General features: G+C 31.6%; 1 protein-coding gene, 1 long non-coding RNA gene and 3 other non-coding genes across 6 annotated transcripts in view; 1 reads left to right on the forward strand and 4 right to left on the reverse strand.

Moving 5' to 3' along the window:
- Positions 1-26663, forward strand: part of LOC107995645 (uncharacterized) — a 96164-nt gene that overhangs the window by 34785 nt on the left and 34716 nt on the right. The window contains exons 2-3 of one of the 2 annotated variants that reach the window (XM_017053281.3): positions 1067-1429; positions 12794-12939. In XM_017053281.3, coding sequence (XP_016908770.2) covers positions 12795-12939 — 145 coding nt within the window. In that variant the 5' untranslated portion in view covers positions 1067-1429; position 12794. The remainder of the gene's footprint in view (positions 1-1066; positions 1430-12793; positions 12940-26663) is intronic. The other variant, XM_017053280.3, reaches the window with a different exon arrangement.
- The window catches only part of LOC114577240 (uncharacterized), a 107753-nt gene that overhangs the window by 12150 nt on the left and 68940 nt on the right, over positions 1-26663 (reverse strand). The gene's annotated exons all lie outside the window — the stretch shown is intronic.
- On the reverse strand, positions 13347-13418 carry Trnae-uuc (transfer RNA glutamic acid (anticodon UUC)). The gene has a single exon. It is a non-coding gene; the product is annotated as a tRNA-Glu (tRNA).
- Trnae-uuc (transfer RNA glutamic acid (anticodon UUC)) lies at positions 13578-13649 on the reverse strand. Its single transcript has one exon. It is a non-coding gene; the product is annotated as a tRNA-Glu (tRNA).
- Trnae-cuc (transfer RNA glutamic acid (anticodon CUC)) lies at positions 15790-15861 on the reverse strand. The gene has a single exon. It is a non-coding gene; the product is annotated as a tRNA-Glu (tRNA).

Below are 26663 nucleotides of genomic sequence, written 5' to 3' on the forward strand. Positions count from 1 at the left end.
CTTTTTCCACAGATTAGATACATCTAATCGCCAATGTCGATACGGTCTTCCGCGTTTAAACGTTTCGCTCTTTCGCCATATCACTGTCATTGCAACTAATGGCTCGGATCTATTGTGTTTCGAAAGATCGAAATCTTCTTCTTTCACGTTCTATCAAACGTGTATTGGACGTTCAAAATTGAAGTGTCCCCTCAAAAGTTCTCTGTAACGTATTTTGAAACGTATCTCTCGTCGATCTTTTATTATTCCTGTTATGTGAATAAATAAATTGTTGAGTATTTTATCATTAAATGATTAAATTCATTATTACAGTAAATTAGAAATTGTAATTTGTTATTAATTCTCAGAAATAATTATCTTAACGTATATTTTAGCGTATTAAATGTCAAAATACGAAGGATTAAAATATGATTGCGCTTAATATTACGGATCCATATGTAAATTATGCATGTTTTGGGGAATTGTGAATTCGAATTTATCTTCGAATTTATTATCGATCCATTGTGTTGCATTAATTTCGTAAAAGTATCACTATTCACCACCAATCGATATCATAATTCACTATGCACAAATAGCCCATTATAACGTGGTATTAATGATTCAGGCACAACTTGATATCGATAACCTCCGGAAAATCCAATTATAGTTCGATTTGCAGTTGAACTGTTGCATTTTAACCGATTGTGGTTATTTTGAATGTCTATTGAAATTCCTGAGTATCTAACTTTCTCGAGAGAGTTAACCAAAAACAGTTGAAATTCTTGAAAAATATTAATATGCAATTTATGATTTATTCATCATCAATTTATCGTTTATTTCTTTTATATTAATTTCCAATCTATTGTTTGTCTAAAAATAATTCAGAAGATATGACATGATAGATCTTTTAAAAATAAAAAAGATTCATTAAACTAACCCTAATTTTAGATACATCTTTCATGAAACGTCGATTTTTTTAAAATTAGTTACTTTTCACTCCATCTATCAAACGGATTATTATGTTCAAATTTAATTATTTCGAATCATGACAAGTAAAAATAAAAAAGAAAAATATTCTCCTACAAAGGTGTCGCAGTTTAAATTTAGAAATTCATCTCGACGAGGAAGAAACATTTGGTGATACTAGGAGGAATAATAGAAGTTCAAGGTGAAAGAAAATTCAGTCGGTGGGTTGAGAGAACGCGCTTGCGTGAGGATTCGTGTGTATATGTGTGTAATGGTTGAGAAAGTTGTACGCGCACGATGCAGCTGATGACCTTCAACTCCCTGCTGATGTTCGATCTCGTGTTCCTGTTTTTCCTGTTCCTGGTCGGGGTCTCCTGCCTCGTGTATTATCTGCCCGCAACTCGAGCACATGATTTCGCGCCGTATGAGATCATCACGGCGAGAACACCGCCGCGTTACGACTCGCCGATCGACAATGTTTAAGGTGAGTCCAGTTAAAAAAGAAAATAAATAAATAAATAAAGCTTTTCCTGTGAAAAAAAACGTTACAAAAAATTAAAAATTTTGTCACCAAAATCTGGCCAAAAGATAGAGAAAACCATACCATTGAAATCGCTTTTTGTTTTATCCCGATATCTCAATCGGTTGCCGAGATATAAGAATTCAAAGTGTCCGTACCGTTTAAAACAACGCGGAGATTATGAATGGATCCATGACCTACATTTTTTCCAGGAATCGCGTACTACGCTTTTCCAGGAATCGCGTCTGTCGCTTGTCTGAAGTTTGAGATAGGTCAGTGAGACGAGGTGCGAGCGAGAGATCCGAGTAAGCGACAAGGATAGAGATAATAAACGATTAAAAATTACCTTTCTCTTTACACGACGATATCTCGGGAACCGGAAGTCGTATCGAGATAAGTGAAAAAGTATTTTAAAGGGGAAGATTTTGCGCTTCTAATGATCGTTCATTCGTTGACCGGAAGTCATTATCTTCGAAGTTATAGCGGTTCAAAGTTTTTCTAATTTTAATAGGGTTTAATCGGGTTTAAGGAAAACGATTAAAAATTATCTGTTTGTTTACACGATGATATTTCGGGAACCGGAAATCGTATCGAAATAAACTAAAAAGCGTTTTAAAGGGCAAGCTATTGTGCTTCCAATGATGAATCATTCGTTGACTAGAAGTCATTATTTTCGAAGTTATAGCGGTTTAAAGTTTTACCAATTTTAATAAGATTCAATGGAATTTTTAAGTGTTTTTAAATATAAAAATTATGTTTATTTTAGAATTCTTTTTCTAAAATAATCTCTAAAAAAAATACCATCGAAGTAAAAACAATATTTAAAGAAACTATTTATAAAATAGTCTTTAATAAAAACGGAGTCTTCCTTCATTTAAATTTAACTTTCAAATATTAATAAAAGTTCACGTAAACTTCATTTACGTGTTTCTCGATATTTTTCAAATAAAATTCCAACTTTATAAAAGAAATTTCCTTTGGAAAAAAAACTTGAAGAGGCACAGTAACATATTTCTTTCTATGATAGCGTATCGTTTCAGTTTCTAACTGATGTTAAAAGCCATTTTTTCTTTTTTTTGCACAACCCACAAGAAAAGTGTGAAGAAATATACCGTAACGTTTCAGGTATAGAACTAAAACGGTACATATCGTGCTCTTTAACCCTTTCCACGCCCTTCTCTCGGTAACTATGTACTTTCATACCTTCTGTGCACTCCGCAACATCCTCCACCAGTCTCTTTCACTCTGAACTCACTCCAAAGATCTTTCACCGTAACATTTGCTTCTGTGTTCCCAACAAGTTATTGCGTATTCGTTTTTTCGTCACGCGTCTTTTTTATTCCATTGTGTTGTACGTGATTCATTCTTCAATCTAAATCTGCTAAATTAATCAAGACCAATTGAATTTAACTTAAATCGATTTCAATTGATTGGAATTATATATATATGTAAAGGATCACGTATTTGTTTTAAATAAATTAGAAAATTCTTCGATAAATAAATTCGATAAATAAAAATATTTATAATTTCGAGTATTAGGAATTAAATTATATTTGATACGAATTATAATTTACGATTTCATTTCAATTTAATATTTTACAAATTTTTACATGGTCGTATTTTCGAATATAAATTTTTTTTTATTTGTTATTTGTTTATGTAACCGCATGATATAAAATGTATGTGTGCACATATCATTCATACACCAAATATCCATTCATTTTATGATATATTCGACGTTTACACGCAACAACTAAGCAAACTTTACAACAGATATTTCATTTTATATCTTTTTTGAATTGTTTGTCGAATCAAAAGCTTTCAAATGCATCAATAACAATTGTTTCCTCTCTTGTTTAGTTTCCAGTCATAAACTTGGGAAGTCAAGATGTCACTTGCACAAGCTGTAGAATAATTTTAAAAATATGAAGTGAAAATATCGAAGTGTTTTCTAAACTTTTTGGGAAAAGGAATTTTTTTCAAGATATCGATAACATTCTTTCTTCTTTTCAGTTTATAAAGAACTTATTATTCTTAGAAAATCCACATTTCAGCTGTTGAATTCGTTTCCTTCTTAAAATATCCTTTAAGGATAAAAGGAAGGCTGTCATCAAAAGAGAAACAAGCTCAATCTCTTGAATTTTATCTCATGAATATCGTGAAAATTTCTTAAGATCGCTTTACATTTTTCCTTCAAGGAAAATCTCTTTTCCTAGTATTCCTTCAAGATATGGTGTGTATACATACCTCTATACGTACAGAAACTTGCAGTGAAAGCTGTAATATTGGCTGATCGTGGAAAGAGAGAAGCTATTTATTCTATACGTTGCAAAAGTTATCATTTTTTCTCCAACTTTCAAATATTAACTCCGCGATACTATAAATTTCTCCTGAATTTTCTCGAAATCGATGCAAATATTCAAATCGAAATAAATATAAATTCTTTAAAATTTTAAAAAATATCAATTGTTATACTACGTGTACTTTTTAAAAATATCATTCTTAATTATATATAAATGTTTTGAATTTAAAAAATATTTAATAAAATAATTACATTTTTTTTTAAAATAAATACTTATTTCATTTTGTTCTACTCCTTTTATTTATTGCAAAATTCAAGGAATGAATTATAGAATTTCATGTTGCGTCCAACATATGGTGGCCTTCTAACCCAGGATTTGTAAGGCTGCCAGACCGCGATAATACAGGTCACCCCATAAATCAACCCTTTCAAACCTGCCAAACCATCAGTCTCTACAATAGATCTTCTTACCAACTATAATAGTTCACCTGCTGTGAAAGATTTCTAATCATAACACTGCTTCTTTTCAAATCATCCCATAGGAAAAAAAAAAAAATAAAAATTGTCTCTCGTTTCTCATCATGTGTAAATATAGCTTCACGAAATTAATACAATTAATATATCAATTTCAATAACACTTTTAAGAAAAAACTCACAACCATAAAATTTTGCATATATTTTTATCGTTTAATTTTATTTTTCCATCAAAGATCATAACGATCAAATCAAAATTGATTAATATCTGTCACTGTTCCGTACAAATTCTATATTTCAATAGATTATGCAGGATTACAATGTTAATCCTCAATGCCATCATTATTCAAATTGCCACCGTCCCAAATTAATATTCAGAGATTAGAAGGATAACAGCCGCAAATTTGCAAATAATCCATCGTCATCCATCGGATCTCGTGTGATTTCACGTGGAATGATTCGAGTGGATCGCACTCGTTTGATCGTTGCGTTACAATTGATTCGTCGCTATATGTGTCCTCTCCTACTTTTGTCTCTCTTCTATTTTTTTTTTTTTTTCTCTCGAAACGATCACTCGAAATGACGAACAAGTCCGTGACAAGTCGGCACTGGATATGGATCCATCCAGTGATTTTTCTTTTTTTCATATTTGATCGAAGCAACGATCGCTTCAAGCTGAAATTTAAATTCCTGTTGACTGACCGATATACATCCGATTTAATGTTTGACCGAGCTTCCATCTGGTTTCAGGGATACTGCTGACGCTAATATCGTTATCTTTTGCATTTCGATGAATATTTGAACGAATATGTGATACGATTAAACCGCAGATCTCTATAGTTCTGAGTTAAATGTATTTCCTCGTTAATCAAAAATCATAAAATAATTTTTATTTATTTTTTTAATTATTATATTATAATATTTATGATATTGTAGCTTTTGTATTTTTTCTTTTTTTTTTTTTTTAATTTTATTTTAGAAAAATTAAAAACAAGATGAAGATTGAAATATAAATAACTCTCCTGTATATTATATCGTGAAAAAATAATTTCTTACAATTTAAATTTAATTTCGCCTCGACTGGAAGACTGATTTCATTAAATTCAATAGGAATTTAATTCAATTTTCACTTTCTGCGATGTTAGATGTTTTTATTGGATCGTTGAGATATTTTTCAATCAGATTCTAAAAAACGAGAAACTATAAAACAATTTCGTTCGAGGTTTGCATTTCATCCGCGTGGATTAATTTGTATGATTGTATATGTAAATTTATTTCATTCTCGTTGATTGGAGAAAAAAAGAGTTTCATCTATTTAACCACCTCAGCGATTCTGCACGAGTTAATTCGTAATTAAATGAATCGGGTGTTGATTGAAACGAATTTTCACGAGATCGGATTTCACCGACAACGGGATAACAGAATCATTGTCACCTTTTTTTCCCCCCCGTGGTTTGATACCCTCCTCCTCTTTAAATAATTCGAAGAAAAATATTTTATCCAAAATTATCGAAATTCCTAATAAAATTACACATTACAATGGAAATATTAAAGAAAAACGATCAACAGAAAAAAATATTAAATTCGAGAAATACATATCCTCAACTATAACGTATAAATATTATCAAATACAAACCAAAGACTTTCCTTATTCCTTCTTACCTCTGCGCGTAATATCCAAATATCCCAAAAAGTACAAACGAATGCAAACACGAGTTTGAAACATTCTTCCATTTAACTTCGAACGATAATAACTCCGTTCTTTGGGTGAAAGATCGGACTGATCGCTTCGCGATTATTCATTTTCAAACCGATCGCGGCGTCAAATCGACGATAATCGATCCAACGATGAGCATAGGTCCGGGATCACGTGGAATCGTGGACAGTGTTCCTGTGTCGAGGAACGAAAAATTTCCGGTTCGTTCGGGAGTTTGGAATGCGAACTCGACTGGGCTAAAATCATGGCAACACGGTCGTTAGCAGTCGTGAGAGAGAGAGAGAGAGAGGGGGGTGTTCAATTAGAGGACAATCCGTTAATGGCGCGGCATCAGAGTGCCTCGCCTAATTCCGCGAAATTTCATCGAGGGACGAGTCGATCAACGAGAGTTCCAACCCGTTCCATCTTCGGATCGGCGGTAATCGAATAACCAGCGGGCCGTCTACTGTAATTTTTCCGATACGTTCTTGATATTGCGTTACTGGAAGGTCTGGAGGATTTATTAAAAAAAAAAAATTACAAGGAATCGTTTAACGAAATTTGATTGGAATTATTCTTCTGGATTGATGATGATGCTTTGTATTTTGATAAGTATTTTGATCGATAAGAAAGAGGATATTGATTATCGTTCTAAACCATTACTTTTCAAAAATATTTTGGTAGAATAGAATATAGAATTGTGGTTGGGTATATTTCGAAATTATAAAAATTGTTATGTATTATTTCGATTATATTTTTGATTCTATTTGTTTTTTTTTTTTTTCCATTAGAATTTCCATTATTCTTAATTTTGTATAATTGTTTGTACGATGTTAAATTTATTTATTGAAAATTTGTGTACGAATTAAATTAATTTTTTTCATTTATCAACGTTTCGAAACTTTTACAACATTTCATTCAATTTATTTAGTATACGTGGAATAAATCTAAGTAATTAAATTTATTTTTTTAAAAGTATAATAATGTCCTTTATTTCACTTCGTTCGTATTTACAAATAACTGTTCTAAAAATATTAAATATTATTATATGGTTATTACAAATTATCTTAAATTGGAGAAAAATAAATATATATTTTTCTGGAAATTTTTATCGAAACGAAAATTCGCAGGCTTTCCATCCGCTGGAATCGCATTTTCAGATTGGACAAGTTTAGAATTCGCATAATTCGAATTGAATAATCTTCCAATCTCCTTTAAACATCGGCTGATCGATGACCCAGTTATGTCAGTATCGTGTATTTGCTTGATCGCGAAAGGATCTGTAATTTGTCGGATGTAATAAAGTCCGGTTTATCGGTGTAACTATATAAATACGTACATATTGTGTTATATTTAATCAATACGTAGATACAGACAAGAAACATAATTTGGTTATTGATTTTTTTTTTCATTAAAATAATGAGAATAAGTTAATAAAAATACTTCAGAGTATAAAATAATTAATTGTCAGAGAACGTTTGCGTTTCATACAAATATGTGTAATAATGTAATATGTAATATGTGTTTAAAATGATATTTAATTTTTTTAAAATACGATTCTGTTATTGAATATATTTATATTTTAAAACAAATTGTATTTTGACATTATTTAATTATACTTTTTCAAATATAAAATATGTATAACAATGAGTTTTAATTATATTTAGATGGAAATATATATTTTTCAATTGTATTTTGGGAAGAGGGAAATATTTTATGCGTTGACAAAAATACTGTTGATTATACTGTTTAATTTAATTGTGAAAATGAAAGTTCAGAGGTAATTTAATACTTATTTAAAATTTCATTGTTTCGAATCGCTAGCAGCCGTCGCTTAAAAAATCCAGCCAGTTAAAAATTAATAAACACCCGGTGCGAGATATTGAATTTTATATTAATTAACGGCCCTCGATTTCTCTCATGATAAATTTCCATTGAAAATTATACAATATTCCGAGAGAAACAGATATATCATCATCATTTTGATATCTATTTTTATAATCTTAATTCAATTTTGAACAAAGAATTAATGAGATTTATTTCAAAATTTATTATTTTGAAATTATTTTAAACCAGAAAAATTGAAACGTTTCTTTTAATTTTAATATTTCTATCTCTCAAGTTTATTGCTAAATTATTAGCACAACAATTCCAATTCAATCATACACAATATATAACGTTTTTACAAACAATTTATACAACAATATTTATAAATTTCATAAGAAAATTATTCGTCATTTCCTCCGCATTTTAGAATCCATATTTACACCGTACATTCTCCCCTGCTAATAATTCATAATCTAAAATCAAAATTAAAATTCACAAAGGAAAAATTTCTTACACCATTTCTATCTATACACCATTTCTTCAGAAATATTTAAGCCTCAACGTACTACGTTCCGCTAATATTTTCAAGAAAATTAATTTATTTCAACAATTGTATCCAATATTTATTTTCCACTCTATGCCAAATATTCACCGTCTCTGTACAATCTATTCTAACTTGTTCATAACATCTCGAGAACGATGGCGTAACTTCATCTTCACCCCCGTTCGAGACGAATCGATGCGTTATAACCGACGTTCATCCCTTATCGGGGATACGAAGGATATTTTCTTTGGCGAGAGAAAGCGAGAGGATGGAGCGAGGCGGGGTAGAAGGGGAGGGGGAGGAATTAGTTCCTCGCGACATATTTGTCGCGAGGGAGGTAATACTTGGGGAAAGTTTGCCCGGATCCTTCGAGCAGAAGGAATTATCCCCGATGGGGCAAGGAGAGAGAGAGAGAGAGACTCTCTCCCTCTCTTTGACGAGCAAATACCGAGGGCCCGACCTAGGAATTTCAAAGTGTGAGGGGAGGGGGAGGATTGCACGATAAGTTTCCAGCATTTGCATTTAAAGCAAATACACGGAAAGAAGAATGGATGATCGGTATCGGTGGAAAAGTTTTTCCTTGATCGAAAGTTTATCCGGCCTGCAGGATTCACGATTGTCGCGAAAGTTTGGGGAGGAGAGGAGAGGGGGGTCTATGAATTAGTTGGTCGTTATTTATAGGCTGGTCGCTGGTCGAATACGTTTCGTCGGGTTGGTCAAGGTTGGGCTGCATCAAATTGTTTGGCGATTAATTTTCTCGATCGATCGAGATTAAAATTGTCGTGACACGTAATAGTAATTAATTAAGTCGAGTAATTGTTGATATTAAGAGATGAATTGTAGGCATTGTATTGATGCATACTTGTATTTGTAATAATTTCTAATAGAATAAAATGATATTTGTTCGTAGAAAGAAAATATAAATAACTATTTCTTTTTTTTTTTTTTACCTATGTTCAACGCAAAGGATTGGATATTTTTGGAAAATTTATGCATCAAACCGAGAGAAAAAAAATTTCTACCTGATTAATCTTCTATTTCTTTAATTGGAATTGAAAAGGATGGAAAAATTATTCAAGGAATTTTGCAGCGAATAAACGGTGAACCGCGAAATATCGATAAAAGGATATCAGTTTTGTAGCAAAAGATAGCAACTTGGTCGACATCCATTATTTCACACCGATCGGGTTACCTGTCGATTGTCTCTCAACCGTGTTACTGGCGAATGCAAGGTTGCTCTCTGCGTTTGATTAAAAATCGATCGGTCCAACCGAGTTTTCATTTTCGATCTACGGATCTACTCTCTATTTCGGACGTCTCGAATTGCATCGAGACAAGATGAGATGCATCGAAATTTTACGTATGAACGCGATCTCACCACGGTAGGAATCGAAATTAAAAATTTGTAAAGCATTAATTTTAATTTTTCCACGGAATGTATGTTAATTTCTTTATAGAGATGGATAATTATTCTATATACAACATAATTATTAAGTGGTTTTTTTTTATCACTTTCTTTATGAAGAAAACCGATCTTTTGTAAACAATTAGGATCCTTTCTTCAAACTTTCTCTCAAAAGAATCCACTCTTAAAGTGAAGTGTTTCTTAGAATTCGTCGAGTGATCTTGGAATCTTTCCTCCAAATCTTTACAAAATTCACTCTTAAGAGTTTAGTCAATTTATACTTCTAATATCTGTCGAGACTCAAATTTATCCTTTATCGTGACAAGCAGAAAGTGTTTTTCTAATTTTGATACATTCATATTTCTATTTATTTATACGTAAAATTTTGCCACTTTCTTTAAAAGTAAGTAAAGAGATAATACGAAATTTATCAAATCATTCTGTGTGTACACAAAAAGGTAAATAAGATAATAATTAACGATCGAAACGAGATCATCCCTGTAGATGCATGATAAATTCGATATAAACAATTTGAATATTAAACAAAGCATGGCGACGAGAAATTAAATACAATTATAAATTTACATTATCGTTCTCACGTAACGATTTCACGCGTTTCCTCTTTCACAGTTGGCATTCCAGTGGCTTTTCCCAAATGCATACGTACTCTCAATTATTCCATGAAACGACATATACAAATGCGCATACACACACACACACACACACACGCATTTTCTAGAGTAGCTAAACGGATCCTCCAAAGCAATTTCGAGTTAAGACCACACATTGGAGGAAGCTTTAAGCCATATACGAGTCGCCTTACTCGTATACTCGTCACGTTTATTCGTAATAATGTCACGAATGTGTTCAGAAGACTTGGGTTCAAAGAGTTAGGATGAAATGTTAAGCGGTTGTTAATTATAAAATGATTATATATTTCGTTTCGGGAAATAGAAATGGAACGAGTACGAGCGTGTATATTTAATTTAAATTAATTCAAATTGTGCATTGTACTTTTATTGACTGTAATATAAAATGAAAACATATTTGATATAATGATGGAGTAATATGAAAAGTACGTTTATACGTGCTCGTGTTTTATTAATAATATTAATTTTATATCCTTGAATTAATGAAATTTTGGAAATATTGTTGAAATTTAAATCGAATTTGGAACGCGATGAAAGTTGATCAAAATAATTAAGAAACTCGAAAACATAAAAATTTCGTAAAATATTAAAAGGAAGTGATTCGTAATTAAAAATCGAATATTATATTTCAAGTTTTCTTTCTTCTTTTTATTAAATATAAAATTGATGGCTTCTCGTCCGATAATTAAAACGGTAAAATTTTTAAGTTGGAAAAAGCAAACAAACACAGACAAGAATATAAAAGTCTTTCACAAGCACAACGTGCTAGAACGTTCGTTCGTTCGTCGGTTTTTAAAATTTTTCTTTCTAGATCCTTCATCGATTTTTCAAACGTGAACACAATAAGCCCTCGTCTAGCACGAAACAAGTTGGGCAACAATACGGTTGAGCTGGATTGAAGCAACGTGTCGTAGCAGCCAGCCAAGAACAAACAAATGTAAACAGACCGGGGCGTGCATATTGGATGTATCGGGTTTGTTGGCCACGAGCTTCGATTATTTCAATCCCTTTTGTTCGCCTCCTCGCTTCCGCTCCATTTCAGCCTTTACGAGATCGAAACGCGGTCTTTTCTTAATTAATTTGATCTCGATCGGTGTTCGTGATTCTTTAATCATCTTTTTCTAACAATCGGTTGAACGAATGGATCTTCACGATGCAATAAATTAAAGATCCGTTTCGTTCCACTTGTTTTCTTTATCACGTGTTGTGATAAAGAATTATATTGACAGAGATAATCGAGGAATAAAGGATATAATTGGTTTCAAATTTTATTCAAATTAAATTTATGGTTTAAAAAATTAATTAGTTCTGGTTTTAAACTCGTAATTTATGTATCTTTGGAATTTACAAAAATTCACTTGTCCATTAAATCGTCGTGAGGGTTAGGGACTATAGAGTATGCAGTTTCGAAACTCCAAGAATGTGTGGTTTAATCGACACGCTTTAACATTGTTAACAATAGATACATGTGAAAACTGGAAAATTATAAAGACACTATTACATGGAAACAAAAGTTATTAGTAATTCTTAACTTTTTTTATTCTATATGAAATTATAGTAGAGTGTTGAGTATTAAATAAATTTCAAATTAAATTATTATGTTTAATAAAATAGTTGAATGAGAAAATTATGTTATTGCGAAAATGATTGTAATGAGATTAATAATATGAATTAAACTGGATATAATGAGGAATTATTTTGTTGCGATTAAATTAAATTATTTCAAGATTTATAGAATTCACGAAAGTATATTTTATTATAAGAGAAGGGACAAAGTAATTAGATTAACTTTCGTAGCAAATGAAAGGAATTATATATATAAAATCTTAACAGAGCTTGAGCTTTTCGTAATTAATGTTAAATTTCTTTTTGTCTATTTATTTATTTTGCGGCTTAAAAAGTCAATACTTTTTATAATTAGATCAATTTCTATGAATGAAATTTAATGTTACATTGATAGAAAAATCAATATAATATGTATCACAATATAGGTAGAAAAATTTAACTTCAAAATAATATTTTTTCTTTTAACGTTAAATTTCATTAAATTATAAAAGATTTATAAATTATAAAACTTTTCAACGATGAATTTCAACGTTCGGCGGAAGCAATTAACACGAAAGCCATAAAAGAATGATTTATGGTGAAGACTCACAATTAGACTACATGTGGCCATTGAAAAAGCTACTGAAAGAGATTGTGCAGACACTCGAATGACAGTTAGGAATTCGAAGTCATATGATAACTATCAAGTGTCGAAGAACTCATTGTTTGGAAAAGTTTTTAAGAAAATGTAAGGATGGATTGCCTTAGAGAAGAGGAATATTGTTCCAAGTCTTATGTGTGGAAGTGAGAAAGATATAGGGATGAAAAGAATGGTAGAAAGAGAATATTGTATTCATCCTAAAATTTTATTTTTTTGTTATGCAGGATGCAAACCGATTTGAACGGAGGACCTGGTCTCGCTGTAGTAGCAGGAGACGTGCTTGCTCTGCGAGGAACAGGACTTGCCGCTGCCGAAACATGGGCTCTTTTGTGTCAGGCAGCCCAGGCCCTCCAAGATCTCTTTCTTTCAAGTAAGTCTTTAAGCTTTGTAAATTATTCTTATTTTTAAAATTTCTAATTGCAATATGATAAAACTATAAAATTTTTTCTTCGTCACAAATGTATATATATATATTTTTTTTTCTTCATAAAATTTAAGGGATACTGAATTGTTAAAGAGATATTAATGATAAAATTTATTTAACAACACAATTTTTAATATTTTTATATAAAATTTCAATGATACATTCAATAATATATGCAATATTTAAAAATGTGATATTTTCCAGATTTTTTTCGATTACATATAGACGAATATATTTTTATATGAAAATATTCATTTATTAATAATATTTTTCTAAATAATGTGCCACTTTTGGGTTAGGTAACGTATGAACAATAATAATGCACATTTATAATAATAAGAAAAAAAATAAATTTCCGGTACCGGGAATCGAACCCGAGCCTCCTGGGTGAAAGCCAGGTATCCTAGCCACTAGACCATACCGGATCATGCTGGAACATGATTAAATTTTATATATATTCTTCATATTAAATAATGATAATTTTTAAATAATTTTTTTTAATAATAATAATAAATATTTTAATGTTTAAAAAATGAAAAAAAATGAAACAAAAAAAAGAAGAAAAAATTGAGAAAAAAATAATTTTCCGGTACCGGGAATCGAACCCGAGCCTCCTGGGTGAAAGCCAGGTATCCTAGCCACTAGACCATACCGGATCTTGGTGGGAGAAGTTTGTTTTAAGTATAACACTTATATATAATATATATATATATAACTTTAAAAAATTTTTTTTTAAATTATTAAACTAAATTAGTTAATTTTTCAAATTAATAATAATCAATAATAAGTTGTCATTATTATAAAAAATAAAATATCACAAAACATTTACATATTTATTCAAGATTTTTTATACATTATTTTTATACATCTCAATACAATATCTCATTAATTATAATTTATTTATCACATATTTTCATAAAATTTAATAAGTTCTTCAGGAATTAAACATCTCATATCCTCATCAACGTAAAAACGATATATAATATTTAATTATCAATGTTTTATCAATGTTAAAATTAATAATGTTTTTAATTAGTGTATACATCCTCGATTTACATGCAATTCACATAGAGCGTCTATAAGTAACATCACGAGTTATATTTCAACTTTGAATGGCGAATCAGTCGCATTTGAATGTATTTCGAGCGGTAAACCAGCTATTTCCGCTGTTTCCGTGGTCGTGAAACAAGTTCATCATTAGAGAGAATAAATATATATTAACCATTTAATATCTTCGAAATAATGTTTGAATAATTTGACATTCGATCTTATTAATTAATAAACTTTTCCACATATCATAACTTAGCATTTCAATTTTATTTAAAAAAAAAAAGATTATGATATTATGATATTTAATAAACTTTGCTATTGTTATTTAAAATTCATTTAAAAAATATTTTTTCCCCTTTGATGCATATAATTTTTAAATCAATCCATTAAATTCTATTAAATAGAAATTTTGAAGAAACATTTAATTTGACATATAATATATACTAATTTAATAATTTATTGAATATGAATCGATTGTGATAAAATGTTTGTGCAAAATATTAAATAATGTTGGCTATTTGCAAAATCTCAATTGAATTGTATGGAATTCTTGCTTCTTGTGGATTCAGAATTAAACAAACTGGTGCACGATTCTTTCACGGTTGGTTACCCGCCAGATCAATATAGGCAACTGATTCAAATGTAAAGGGTGAATGAATGGGTTATATTTGTCCTAAACAAAACTATTTTGCATGACCAACTTGGTTGTTCTATTCGATAAATAATTTTATATTATTGTTCGAAGTACATTGTTATCGAAGGATCATTATTATATCACATTATACTGTTGTTGAAAAAATTGATTCTATTGATATTCTAAATATTCTGAAGAAATGGATCTAAAAATAAAATAACACGTTAACAATAATATTTCAAATAATCTCATTTTAACAATATTTAAATCTGTTTATAACACAAGACATTCTTTGTGATATTCAGTTCAGTCAATCATCAGACAAATCATCAATCATAAAATCATTTTTGCTCCATTTGTACGCATTGTTCAAACTCTCAGATATATCGGTCTATTACCGATCAAAATATATTAGTTATATAACTTAGTTGGCATGAAATCGTATTATCCATCAAAATAGCATACAGTTATCACGAGTAACTCACTTGCCATGGAATTATAGCGCCTTGATCCAGCCATTAATTTGCTCGCAAGATCCAACACACGCAATACGTCTATTTATACTTGTGTACCCGCACGATTTCAATGGTGTGCAATGACGATACGATACAATACGAAATGGAAAGCGGAAATGTAATATTATAGAGATTGGGTAACGTGGTATGGATCGATGCCACTAAATCTCGCCTACAAAGGGCATTCAGCCCGTTTGGTAAATCGCACGATCATGCCGATTACGGTTTGCACGATCGGATCAGGAAGTCAAACGTCGTGCAACCGACGTTAAATATTCAATAATCACAGGGCGTGGAGAAACGTGACCGTCAAGGTACCGTTGAATCTGCAACCGTTCCTTCCCTCAAATATATTCTATTCGATGAAATGTCTACTTTCGAATTCTACTTTCTTGGTTACGAGATGTAAGTCATTCCGTTTTATGCCAATTTTTCACCCTTGCGATTTATAAGTGATATCCCATACGTAATATTCGTTGTAATGTTTAATATTACGAATAATTGCAATTTCTTATTTTTAGTTAACGAAAATATTTATGCATTTGCTCGATTTTTAAAAAGGAAAAAAGAAGAAGTTTTAAAAAATAAAAGGAATAATTCCGGTACCGGGAATCGAACCCGAGCCTCCTGGGTGAGAGCCAGGTATCCTAGCCACTAGACCATACCGGAGATGTTAACCTTTCTTAAGGGTAAAGAAATTGAACGAGAGAAATAATATAATTTGATATGTTATTTTAAATATTAATAAAAATATATTCAATATTTTAACGTATAATATACATAGTAATTGATATAATAAAAACTAGAGATATTAAAATTTTGTATAAATTCAAAAATTTCAGAGTTTAACATAAATTAATGAAACTTTAATTCTACCAATTTTTGATAATATTTTGATTTTAAATCTTTATAATTCGAGAAATAACCGCATTTAATCAATCGAAATCTTTTATTAACACGTTAATATTAATAAAATTATATTTTATAAATACTTGTGAATTTTTATCGTTATCCTAGCGGCTTAAAAGATGTCATAGCTTTATAAAATCGTAACGCACAGATGTTTCACACAAGTGCTACGGTATTGCCTGCAAATTAATATCATAGCATCTGTTGTACAGATGGTTGAACTTGAACTTTTATCCTACCTCATTCTTCATTTTTATATAAATGTAAATTAGATACGCATACAAATTCAATTACAAATCCGTAACCACTATTAACTTCCTTTCGACAAATCTTCCAATTCTGAAACAAACGGCCATTGATTGCATCATTACGACACACAATGAATCGTCTCTCATCTCAAGAATCTTGAAACAATTCATTCAACCGTAATACCACATTACTTTCGTATCTTTTCGAACGTAAGTGAATTATTAACTCTCTTTAATAAGGCGACGAAAATAATCCTTAAAGGGTTTATGCGCAACAAAGACGTTTCCACGACCTCGATGAACACCGTGGTTACAAAGCACGGCGCGAGATTACGCGCGTTACCTCAATACGCTTTGGAAGCGCGGTTCTTGACTCGCGTGCACGAGTTAATAAGCGTGTTTACAATGCCGGCAATCCCGATCTCCATCCTCCGTTGGAAATTGCCACGAGGTATCCTGCATGCGAATACGATGCCGCATAGCATGACTCACGAGCGTTGTACGAGAGAGGAGGCGACCCAGGAGGCCCCTCGAGCCTCGAATGCCAAGGATTTGTCCTTGCATCCGTGGCCGAAGATCGCTAGTGACGATCACGATCGAGAAATTATAGCGGTTTCTGATGTTTACTCCAGATTCCAATCCGGTATTCGGTACACGACGCTTTGGATGCAGAATGGAAACTTGTGATTCTTCCTCTTGAATGATTGTATGTTGCAAATCAGTGTCTCTCAATCATTTTCCCATTGAGTTAAGTAATTTTTCTTTTTTATTGAATTTTTTGAACTGGAAATAGATATTTTGGAATGTATTCTTGATTTTAATTGGATATCGAGAATCGTTTGAGGATACGGTATATCGAAGTTGACTTGAGATTAATTGTGAAGATGATCTTTCTTTATATTAATGTTTTGAATATCAATTTTATTTATGATATAGGAGCGTGACAATTGCAAAATCGATGTTGAAGGCATTAAAAGAAAGCAGATAATAAAAAGAGGTTAGTTCTACTCAAAGCTTAATCTTCTAGAAATAATGCTGTGGTTTCAGAAATGTTTCAAGTGCGATATCAATTTTAAAAATATTAGTATTTCTGTTTATAACTTTGATACAATACATTTTATATTATTAAACGATGAATTGCAATAAAAAATAGTTCAAAATTGAATCTATGACATACCATACGCGATTTTCATAAAAAGAGATTGATATTGCCATTAGAAATAAATAGAAACAGAATAGCATAGAATTGATAATTATTTAGAGCAAGAAGTTACTATTTTACGTTCTTAAAATTCCCTTTTCCCTTTTACCAAACTTTTGAACGTTTAATTAAAATAATCAAAATAATAAAATTCATAGAAAATTGTTTAACGCAACACGTTTATTGCAAACCACGTTCATTGTTGCACCACCCACGCCGTTTACTCCTGTTACAAAAGCACGTTTCCAGAGTTGCACGAGGTATTCCGCGAATTAGAATGCATTCAGAAATTCTACGCATGTACAGGCTGGAGTGTTATCAAAGTACGCTTTTAATAAAGTCCATGGCACAATACGACCGACGAGGCGTTATATAGCACTCGACATCCCATATAAACGTCCTTTCTTGTGAAAATCACGCGTGTCTTAAAAAACGTTTCTTTCCTCGGTCCACCAGACGCTGTGTAATCAACAAAGTACACTGTTGCTTTGAGCAACTTCTAACATAATCATGTATCATCGAGAAGACAGAGTGAGAATCTTGAAACGTGGGATTAAAAATTTTTATTATTCGATTTTTAGTCCGTTTTTTATTTATATCATTTCTATCGGTTTAATTTTATCCTACGTGAATTCGCGATAAAACGATTGTGGACAGTCAAGCTTTAGGAATAATGTACAAGAATAGCTTTGGTTTGTTGGTTTTAACGTTATGTATTCAAGAAGTGGATGAAATAAACGTGAACGAGAATTTTTTGTAAAATAAAGTTATGGTAAAGAATATTGGTTAGAATGTTAAATTATTGCAAGTATAAATATTTTTTTATTTCTTCCTTTATAATATTTAAATGATATTTGCTTTATTATTACTAGCAAACCTATTGAATAATGAAATAGGAATGTAACTGTGAATTTTTATAGAATTTTAACAGTTTTGAACTTTGACAAAATTTAAAGTAGACAATATTTTATACAAGGAATTTTTTATTATGTGCACTTTATTCAGTTATTCATTATATATTCGGATACCAGCATATATGCGTACTTAACGAGACTTAACGTGACATGAAAATTTCATGTTTAACTTACCAATTCTTCATTTGATCTTAGATAGATTATCATAGAAGGCAATAACCAATACGCACCGCAATATTAAATTATCCAATAAGCTTAATAAAATATTCATAAATCAACCAAGAAAATTAAAATCCAACACATCACGAATTTCTATTCAAACCATTCAAACGTGAAACGTAAAACAAAGTTTCAGACACAATGGAGACCAATCTTAACCTCCTCTCTCGACCCCTATTTTATCAAACGTTCACAAATGTCACAAAGATCGCGTTACCAGATTAAACGTAACGCCTTCATTACGAATTCACCGCGTATCCTCCGACATAACTCGTACGTCGGCTGGAATATATCACTTGAAGGGGGGCACTCGCGTGTATCAACCGCTACAAAGCTGGAATTAAACATACATACACGTGTTGTTTGGTAACGATTCCACCTTTGGATTTCAACGTTGGTCGCTGAGAGAGAGAGAAAGAGAAAGAGAGGACAAACAATCGCAGAAAACGCGGCAATAACCGAAAGCCTGGGTACACTGACATGCTGTTACACAATCTGATGCGCAAAGTTTGTTTAGCTCGCAAAATACGTGTCTAGTGGCCATTGCTCACACCCACTGGGGAAGCAACCGCGCGTAATCCTGACATATGAGGTCCGCTTTATCGAACTTATCTATCCTTATCCTCTCTTTGTATGACAACCAGATGTTGCAGCTTGTTACATCTCCCTTTATAAGATTGATGCAATCGTGGTTTTGATATTTTCGAAGCGTAGATAAGTGGTTAGCGGCAGTCAGTGTAGTGTATTGGATTTTTGTAGAGATTTTTGTGAAACATTTTTTTGAGTAAGAAAGTGGAATTTTTTTTTTTATTTCGAATTAAGAGGAGATTTGTTGGAAAGTGTCTGAACGATGGAAAGTTTTCAAAAACGTTCTTCTTCAATACGAAAAGGTCTCTACAATTGTTGCTTTATCGTATACATTGATTTATGAATTGTTGTTGATGATTATCTAAAATTGTAATTATCGAATCGTACGAATAAAGCATATGTGTCTATGTAAGGCAACTATTGATCGCAACTATGTGAAGAGCAATTTCAACATGGTAATCCCAACAAATGAAGTTGACTCAGAGCTTGCCACATTTATGTTTGCTTTTCCTTGTATATTATGTCTCTTAAAATGTAATATATGTTATTTTAAAGCACTTTCTTTCTCGTTAAAAAAAAAAAGAATTTATTTACGTATAGGACATCTTCCATTTTTAATAGATGCTTATTTTATACATAGATTCTGCATTTTAAATTGCACTTAACAGTAACTTTTAAATTTTTTTCTCAAATAACTGTTCCAGACTTTTTAACGAGAGTGATACATATATATATACATATGAAAGTTTTTATCATTTTTTCCCCTTTCTTTCCTTTTTTTTTTTCTCTCTTTCTTTTCTTTTTTTTTTCAAATGCGTATCGAATATTCACAGCACGACGTGAAACATGCTTTTCACGGAGATGTATTTTAACAGAGTTGCAGGATATCAATTTTTCACGTTTTCCAATAAACATTTTTCTTGTACATCGCGGCTGCCGTGAAATATCGGATGTGTTAAGTGAATAAAAAACTTGGCGCGCAACTTTGCGTTATCTCGATGCAATATTTCACGTATGTGTAGGTGAATCTGAAAGAGAAGAAAAGAAAAGAAAAGAAAAAAGGAATTATAAATGGGAAAAAATCGTACACGTGCACCGATGTAAATTTAAAATTTGATCGAACGCATTAGACAATTCGTATGTCTTTTTTTTTTTTACGGATGCAAATGGGAATATAAACATGACACTTTTACGATGTGACACTGAGAAATAGGGGGTCAGCACACGAGTGGAATTATACAATAATTCGAGGAAAAGATTCATTTCCAGACATAATTATGATCCGAGCCCCGTACTCGATATCAATGCCACTTTATTATATGCGAATGAGTCTCGAAATATGTGACCAGAAATTGGAATAAAGGTGAAATCTTCTTTCGAAAAGGGACACGTGCCAAGAGTGATTTAACTTTTCCTTCTCACCCTCTTTTATCTTTTATTTCTGCTTTATTAATTCGTACATTTTTATCTCAAGCGTGCATTTAACATTTGCGAATCTTTCCTTTCTGCGACCGAGTCGTCGATTCAAATTTTTAATAAAAATTTTTTATTTTCATAATGTATAATAACATTAATGGTAAATGGATTATATTTAAAATCGGGAAATTAAATATCCACATTGTCCGAACACATTGGTTTTAATTAATTATGATAATTAAATTTAACAAATGATCATCCGTTTCATCCAACGAATCACGTTAACTCATATATTTCGCGAATAGTATTTGCGCTTCGAGTAGATAGAACTTCCATCGACAAATGGCGTAACTTTCATCGTGGAATTCGGCTCTCGTCTTAGAAATAATTGTGCAATATTCGTGGATTAATGTCGTTTACATTTCGATTGTTAATTAAATTTATATAGAGAAATTTCAATGTTCCAATGAGAAATGTTTCGACAGTAGTTTCTCGAGAGAGGCACGTCCAAGTTTGAGGATTAAATTAATTCATATTTCTGACGTGGACTAACTATATCAACTATATTAAAATATATAGTAAAATGTGGTCATAGGTTACTAATTAATCGAGCCAAGTGTTCCATCAATTTAGTTTCCCAAATTAGACTCGAAGACGAAATGTATACTTTTAAGAAATTGGTTATCGTGCGAAATTTTAAACACACTTTATCTTCCATATATTTATCTGCATAAAAATTAAAGTCACAATTAATTTTACATTAAATTTCAAACCGAGTATGAATCTTATTCATATCTCCTTTATCGGAAAAGTTGAGATACGTGTAGATCATCGTTTGATAATAAATCAACGTGCAGTTTCCAAAGTATAAACAAGACTAATTATTCAGTGGACCGGTTCAATAATGGAAACTAGAATTCGAAACATTTGGCCATTGGTTTGTCCATGATCAGAGAGTTCTCAATTCGAGCTTTGCTGATCTCCCTTCATCTCTATCGAGCTGTGCAAGTTCCCTACGCGCCTAAAGATTCTATCTCGATCATTAATTATCTCGAGATGCGCCCGTCTGAGATTCTACACCCCCGAGTGGCACACGTCTTTCCCGTTAACGATCCTATGAGCTCCCTTTCGTGTGTTATTTTTACGCAAACTTAACTCTGTAAGGATGGAACAATACAAGGGGAATTAGCTTGGCAAGGGTAAGGAAAAATATTTTTCCTCCTTGAAACGATTTAAACCGGGATTAAAGTTTGGAATTGTTTTGATAACGAGATTCGCATCTTGATGATGAATAAGAATAACGTTTATATTAGAAAATTCTATAATTCCAAAATAATTCTAAAATGTTACTTCAAATTACTTCTTTCTAAAATAAAGATATATAGAATAGGTATACTCTCTTTTATTTTTAATCGGTAAAACTTAAAATTTAAAATTATCTCTATGTCTACGTAAATTAAACTTCAATTTTAAATCCCTTTAATTCTATCTAGACCAGTATTTCCTTCATCGAAAAAAAAAAAAAAAAAAAAGAAAGAAAAAAGTATTTCACATATCATACCGGTTATATTCATCATCGCATCCCTTTTTTCCCCATCCACCGTCATTAAAATCGTCCAAAGCCTATTCCATCTGCGCACAAGATTCACCGTATCCACTCAAACCCGCACAATTCTTACATTTCATCCTCGATTTTAATCGCCTCGTCCCGAACAATCGACCCTTCCACCTTTTTCCGCCTCCATTTCGGCCATAATAATAATAATAATAATACGCGCCACCCCTCTGCGCGATAACGGACAGTGGAGAAAAAGCGAGAAGAGAAAAAAAGGAGAGAAAAAGTGAGAAAAGGAAGGAGGAAAGGGAGGGAAAGAGAGAGAGAAAGCGTGTAAAACGGGGCATATTTTATAGCGGTATGCCGGCAGCCAGGTGGCCTCATCTCGTTCACCTCTTTGGCGCCGGCTTTGCTCGAGGATTGAAGAGGCCGGGGCGAGTCTCTCTTTCTCTCTCTCTCTCTCTTGGAGTGCAAAGATATAGTGGCCTAATGGCTTCTCGTCCTTATTTCGTCGTTTGCCGGCCACGTCGTGGCTAAATATTTACTCGACGAGCGGAGCCAGAGTCAGTCAATGGCCAGGCGTCGTCGCTCTGCCCGACAGGGATTTCTAATTTTCTTCGCGTATTCTCTTTCGTTAGAGGAACGAGAGTTCGCCGCCGTCTTTTCGGTTGGATCAGACGACGATGGAAAAAAGACTCGCTCGTGTTCAATCAACCCTGACGTTCGCAGTCGGAAATGATACTAATTTCGAAAGTAGAACTTTTGGTATGGGAGAGAGATGTGGAAAAGGATGGATGTAGATGTTCGAGTTACGTTAATTGGGTTGTTTGGTATGTTTTTTCTTCTTCTTCTTCTTTTTTTTCTTTCTTGTTTAGGTAACACAGGTTTCGGATCGAGGAACGGTGTTGATGGGATTTTCGTGTTGGAGGGAGCATTGTAAAAAAGAATGAGAAAGTTTGTTGATTGTGGAGTTTGTGGATTTAGAAAAATTAGATCTGACCGTTCGTTTCGTTCTTTCTTCCGTCAATTTTTATTTAAATATATACATAAAATGTATATTCATATATATTTTAATAAAATTTGATAGATATGCTATTGATTAGGAAAAAGTATAAAAGTATAAAGTGTAATATTCTCCAAAATCTCCAAAAAATTTCAAATGAGATTCAAATGATTTTGACTCTCAACTTTGACTTTCAAATGATCTTGGCGCGATCTTCAAATAACTTTGATCTTCCATTTCAACTTTCTAATAATCTTTACTCCTCGCTTTATATTTCAAATAATCTTTAAACGATTTCGAATTGTCTTTCAAATCTTGATTTTTGATAATATATATTACGGATATTTGTAATTTACAGAATATTTGCAAAATAGGATGCACGAACATTCATGAAATTGGAGCAAGTGCGTGTTTCGAATGTAAGTATCTCATTACACAACGAAGGGACGCTCAAAAATTGAAAAAATTCGTTGATTATCCGACGACGAGTTTTTTTTGCTCACTAATGACACTCGACTTAGTTTTCTGGGAATGTTCTGAAATGTCCAAAAGAAAAAATGCACTTTAATGAGCTCAAAAGCAGATTAATATTTTTGTCCCTAAATTAAGATTATATTCATTTGCTCATAGAATAAATTAAGAAACGGGTTTTAAAAAAATAGAGTTTTTTAGCAATATAATTTCTTCATCCATTCTTCTGTGAACAAAAAAATTGAAATACTTTCATCCTATGTAATTAATTCGGATGAAAAGAAGCGTTTTAAAATTACACAGTTAATTTTCCAGTCTTCCTTACATTTTAATTTTCCACATTCAATTTTTCAATTTCTTCTATTCTCGAATTTTTCGCGTTGCAAATTTCGTGCGAATCATTTTTCAGTAACAGCACCTCATTTCTGATGTTTTCTCCTATATAATAATTGGATTAATTTACGATACAAAGCTGCTTCGATGATGATACACATGTTTATTAGAGACTACATAATTAATACATATTAAAATTAGTATATCTACTTGTAAACCTTTCTGTTCGGTAAAGGGTTAGAGTTATGCAAATTAAAGTCGCTCCTGGAATTTCTGTTATTCTCGCGCTTCTATGAAATGAAATTCCAACCCTGAAAACACAAATCTATGCTTTTTACTTATTGAAATTCAAGAATGAAAAGCTGATCTCTTTCATTTCACGAAGTGTTGTTTCTTCCTTTGTTAATAATATTCTATATTAATATATTTAACATATTTATAAAATAATTTATAAAAAAATTAGCAATTTGTAAAAAAATAAATAGAATATACAATTAAAAATTAATAATAAACAAATATATATTGGATTATGGAACGGATCAAGTGTCTTCTTCGATATTATCGAGGAAAAGTTTTGAAAGTGAGATTGGAAAATTCGGGTCGATTATGCTAACGACATCCCAGTTGGCTAGCCGCCGAACAACCTGAGAATAAGCGCCACGTTGGGCAAATTTTTCTTCCGCTTCATTGAGGATGGAAAGGAACGTGTCAGTATCAGGAATTTCTTGATACCATTTATGCAAGATTTATACAATATTTCCCAACAAATTGTAATATTTTCGCCATTTTCCCTTCCAAATTTCCTCTCGATATTTCTGTTCGATAAATGATATGAAATATTTAAAAAAAATATTTTTAGAATTTAATAAATAAAATAAATATATATCACGATATAAATTTTTCATGAAACGTTGACATAATTGACATAATATTATTGAATTTCTTGATTTATTTATTGAAAAGTTTCATTAGATTATACTAGAATGTAATGAGAACGTTGAACGATTGAAAATGAGATTCATGAAAATCTTTTGATTTTTATAAAATAATTTATCTCAAAAATAGCGAAAAATTTTTATTCTTGGTAAAATTAATGTCCACGTTATTCATTATATTTCTATAGAACGAAATTTCTTTAATAACCAGCTTTACGTATTTATTAAAAAAACGTATGAAAAGTATATTTTCTTTATTAAAAAATGAATAGAATGATGAATTGAATGATTCTGCAAGGAGAAAATTAGAAACAAAATATTTTTTTATTCTCCATTTCTCCAAGAACTTTAATGAAACTTAAATTAATAAATTATTTACAACTTTCTTTACAAAGTTTCTAAACACGATTTATGCGAAATTAATTACACGTAACAAATTTGATTACACGTGTTTCCATTCTCTATAAATTATTATAATTAATAAATTTTAAAACAAAATTTTTGCTAATGATAGAATATTAATTATATGAAAGCTAATTACAAAGTTTGCATAATCGTTATAATCATTTGGAATTATAATTTTACTTGTGTAAATGATAAAATGTATTCCATTTCATTCATACGAAAAAACGAAGTTTTAATCCGATTTAATCCTTTAACTTTCCTCTTCCATATAATAGATTTTAATCTAAAAAGAATTAATTTATATCCGCATAAAGAGTGATTCTTTTATAATTATATTTTTTTTAATAATGCCATTATTGCACTATATATTCAAGAAATTATCGTTCGATATGATAATGCCATGCGAACTGAAAGAACTTTAATCCAAAAAAATAACATATATTGGAGACAAACACACACGAAACACATTGAAATAATTTATTCGCATATTTATAATGCATATACACCTTTTATTTCTCACCGATATTCATGCGAATAATGCCTTTTTCTGATTTATGTATCACTATATTCATCAAATTTCAATATTTATCTTATACATTTCAAAGACAAAAAGAAATTTAGAACATTCCAAATATTCCAAAAATTCATCTCCTCCAAACTTTACTCTTTTCTTTCACCATCGACGCACTCGATCTTAAAGTAGGCATCCAAGAAAATTTTAAATCTCCCAGTTGAATTTCCAGTTTTCCACGCGATCCTCGTACCCCTTTCGCTTGCTTTCAAGACGCGCTGCATTCATCGACTTTCGGCGAAAATTCCCCTCTCGAGAGATCCTCCTCCTCGTAAACACGACTTTATTATTCAAATATCTTGTCGGCTGCGAGTGCACGTCGGCAAATTAGCCGTGGGCCAAGGACGAGTTAAAAAAAATTCTTCAGGATGATGATTCGATGCGAGTGAAAATCCCAGAGGGGTTGATTTCGAACGGTTAGCGGAGTAAAGGTAGCATTTAATGGGATGGATAGGGGAGAGGGAGTTCTAGGAGACTATTCATCAATGTCCAAGCGTGTACACACAATGCACGTTGAGATACGTCCTCATCTTTCTCTGCTCTACGGCCACGTAAAAATAGGGATATTGGGATAAATCTGGGAAAAAACGATCTTAATAGTGTCTCTTCTTCCTCGATTTCTTATCGAGTTTTCGTTAAAAACTCGTAGAAGAATCCCGAGAAGAATCGAGTTGAGAAGAATTATTGAGATTGATGCTTGCGA

Source organism: Apis cerana, linkage group LG4 (genome assembly GCF_029169275.1).
Source record: "Apis cerana isolate GH-2021 linkage group LG4, AcerK_1.0, whole genome shotgun sequence".
Lineage (NCBI taxonomy): Eukaryota > Metazoa > Arthropoda > Insecta > Hymenoptera > Apidae > Apis > Apis cerana.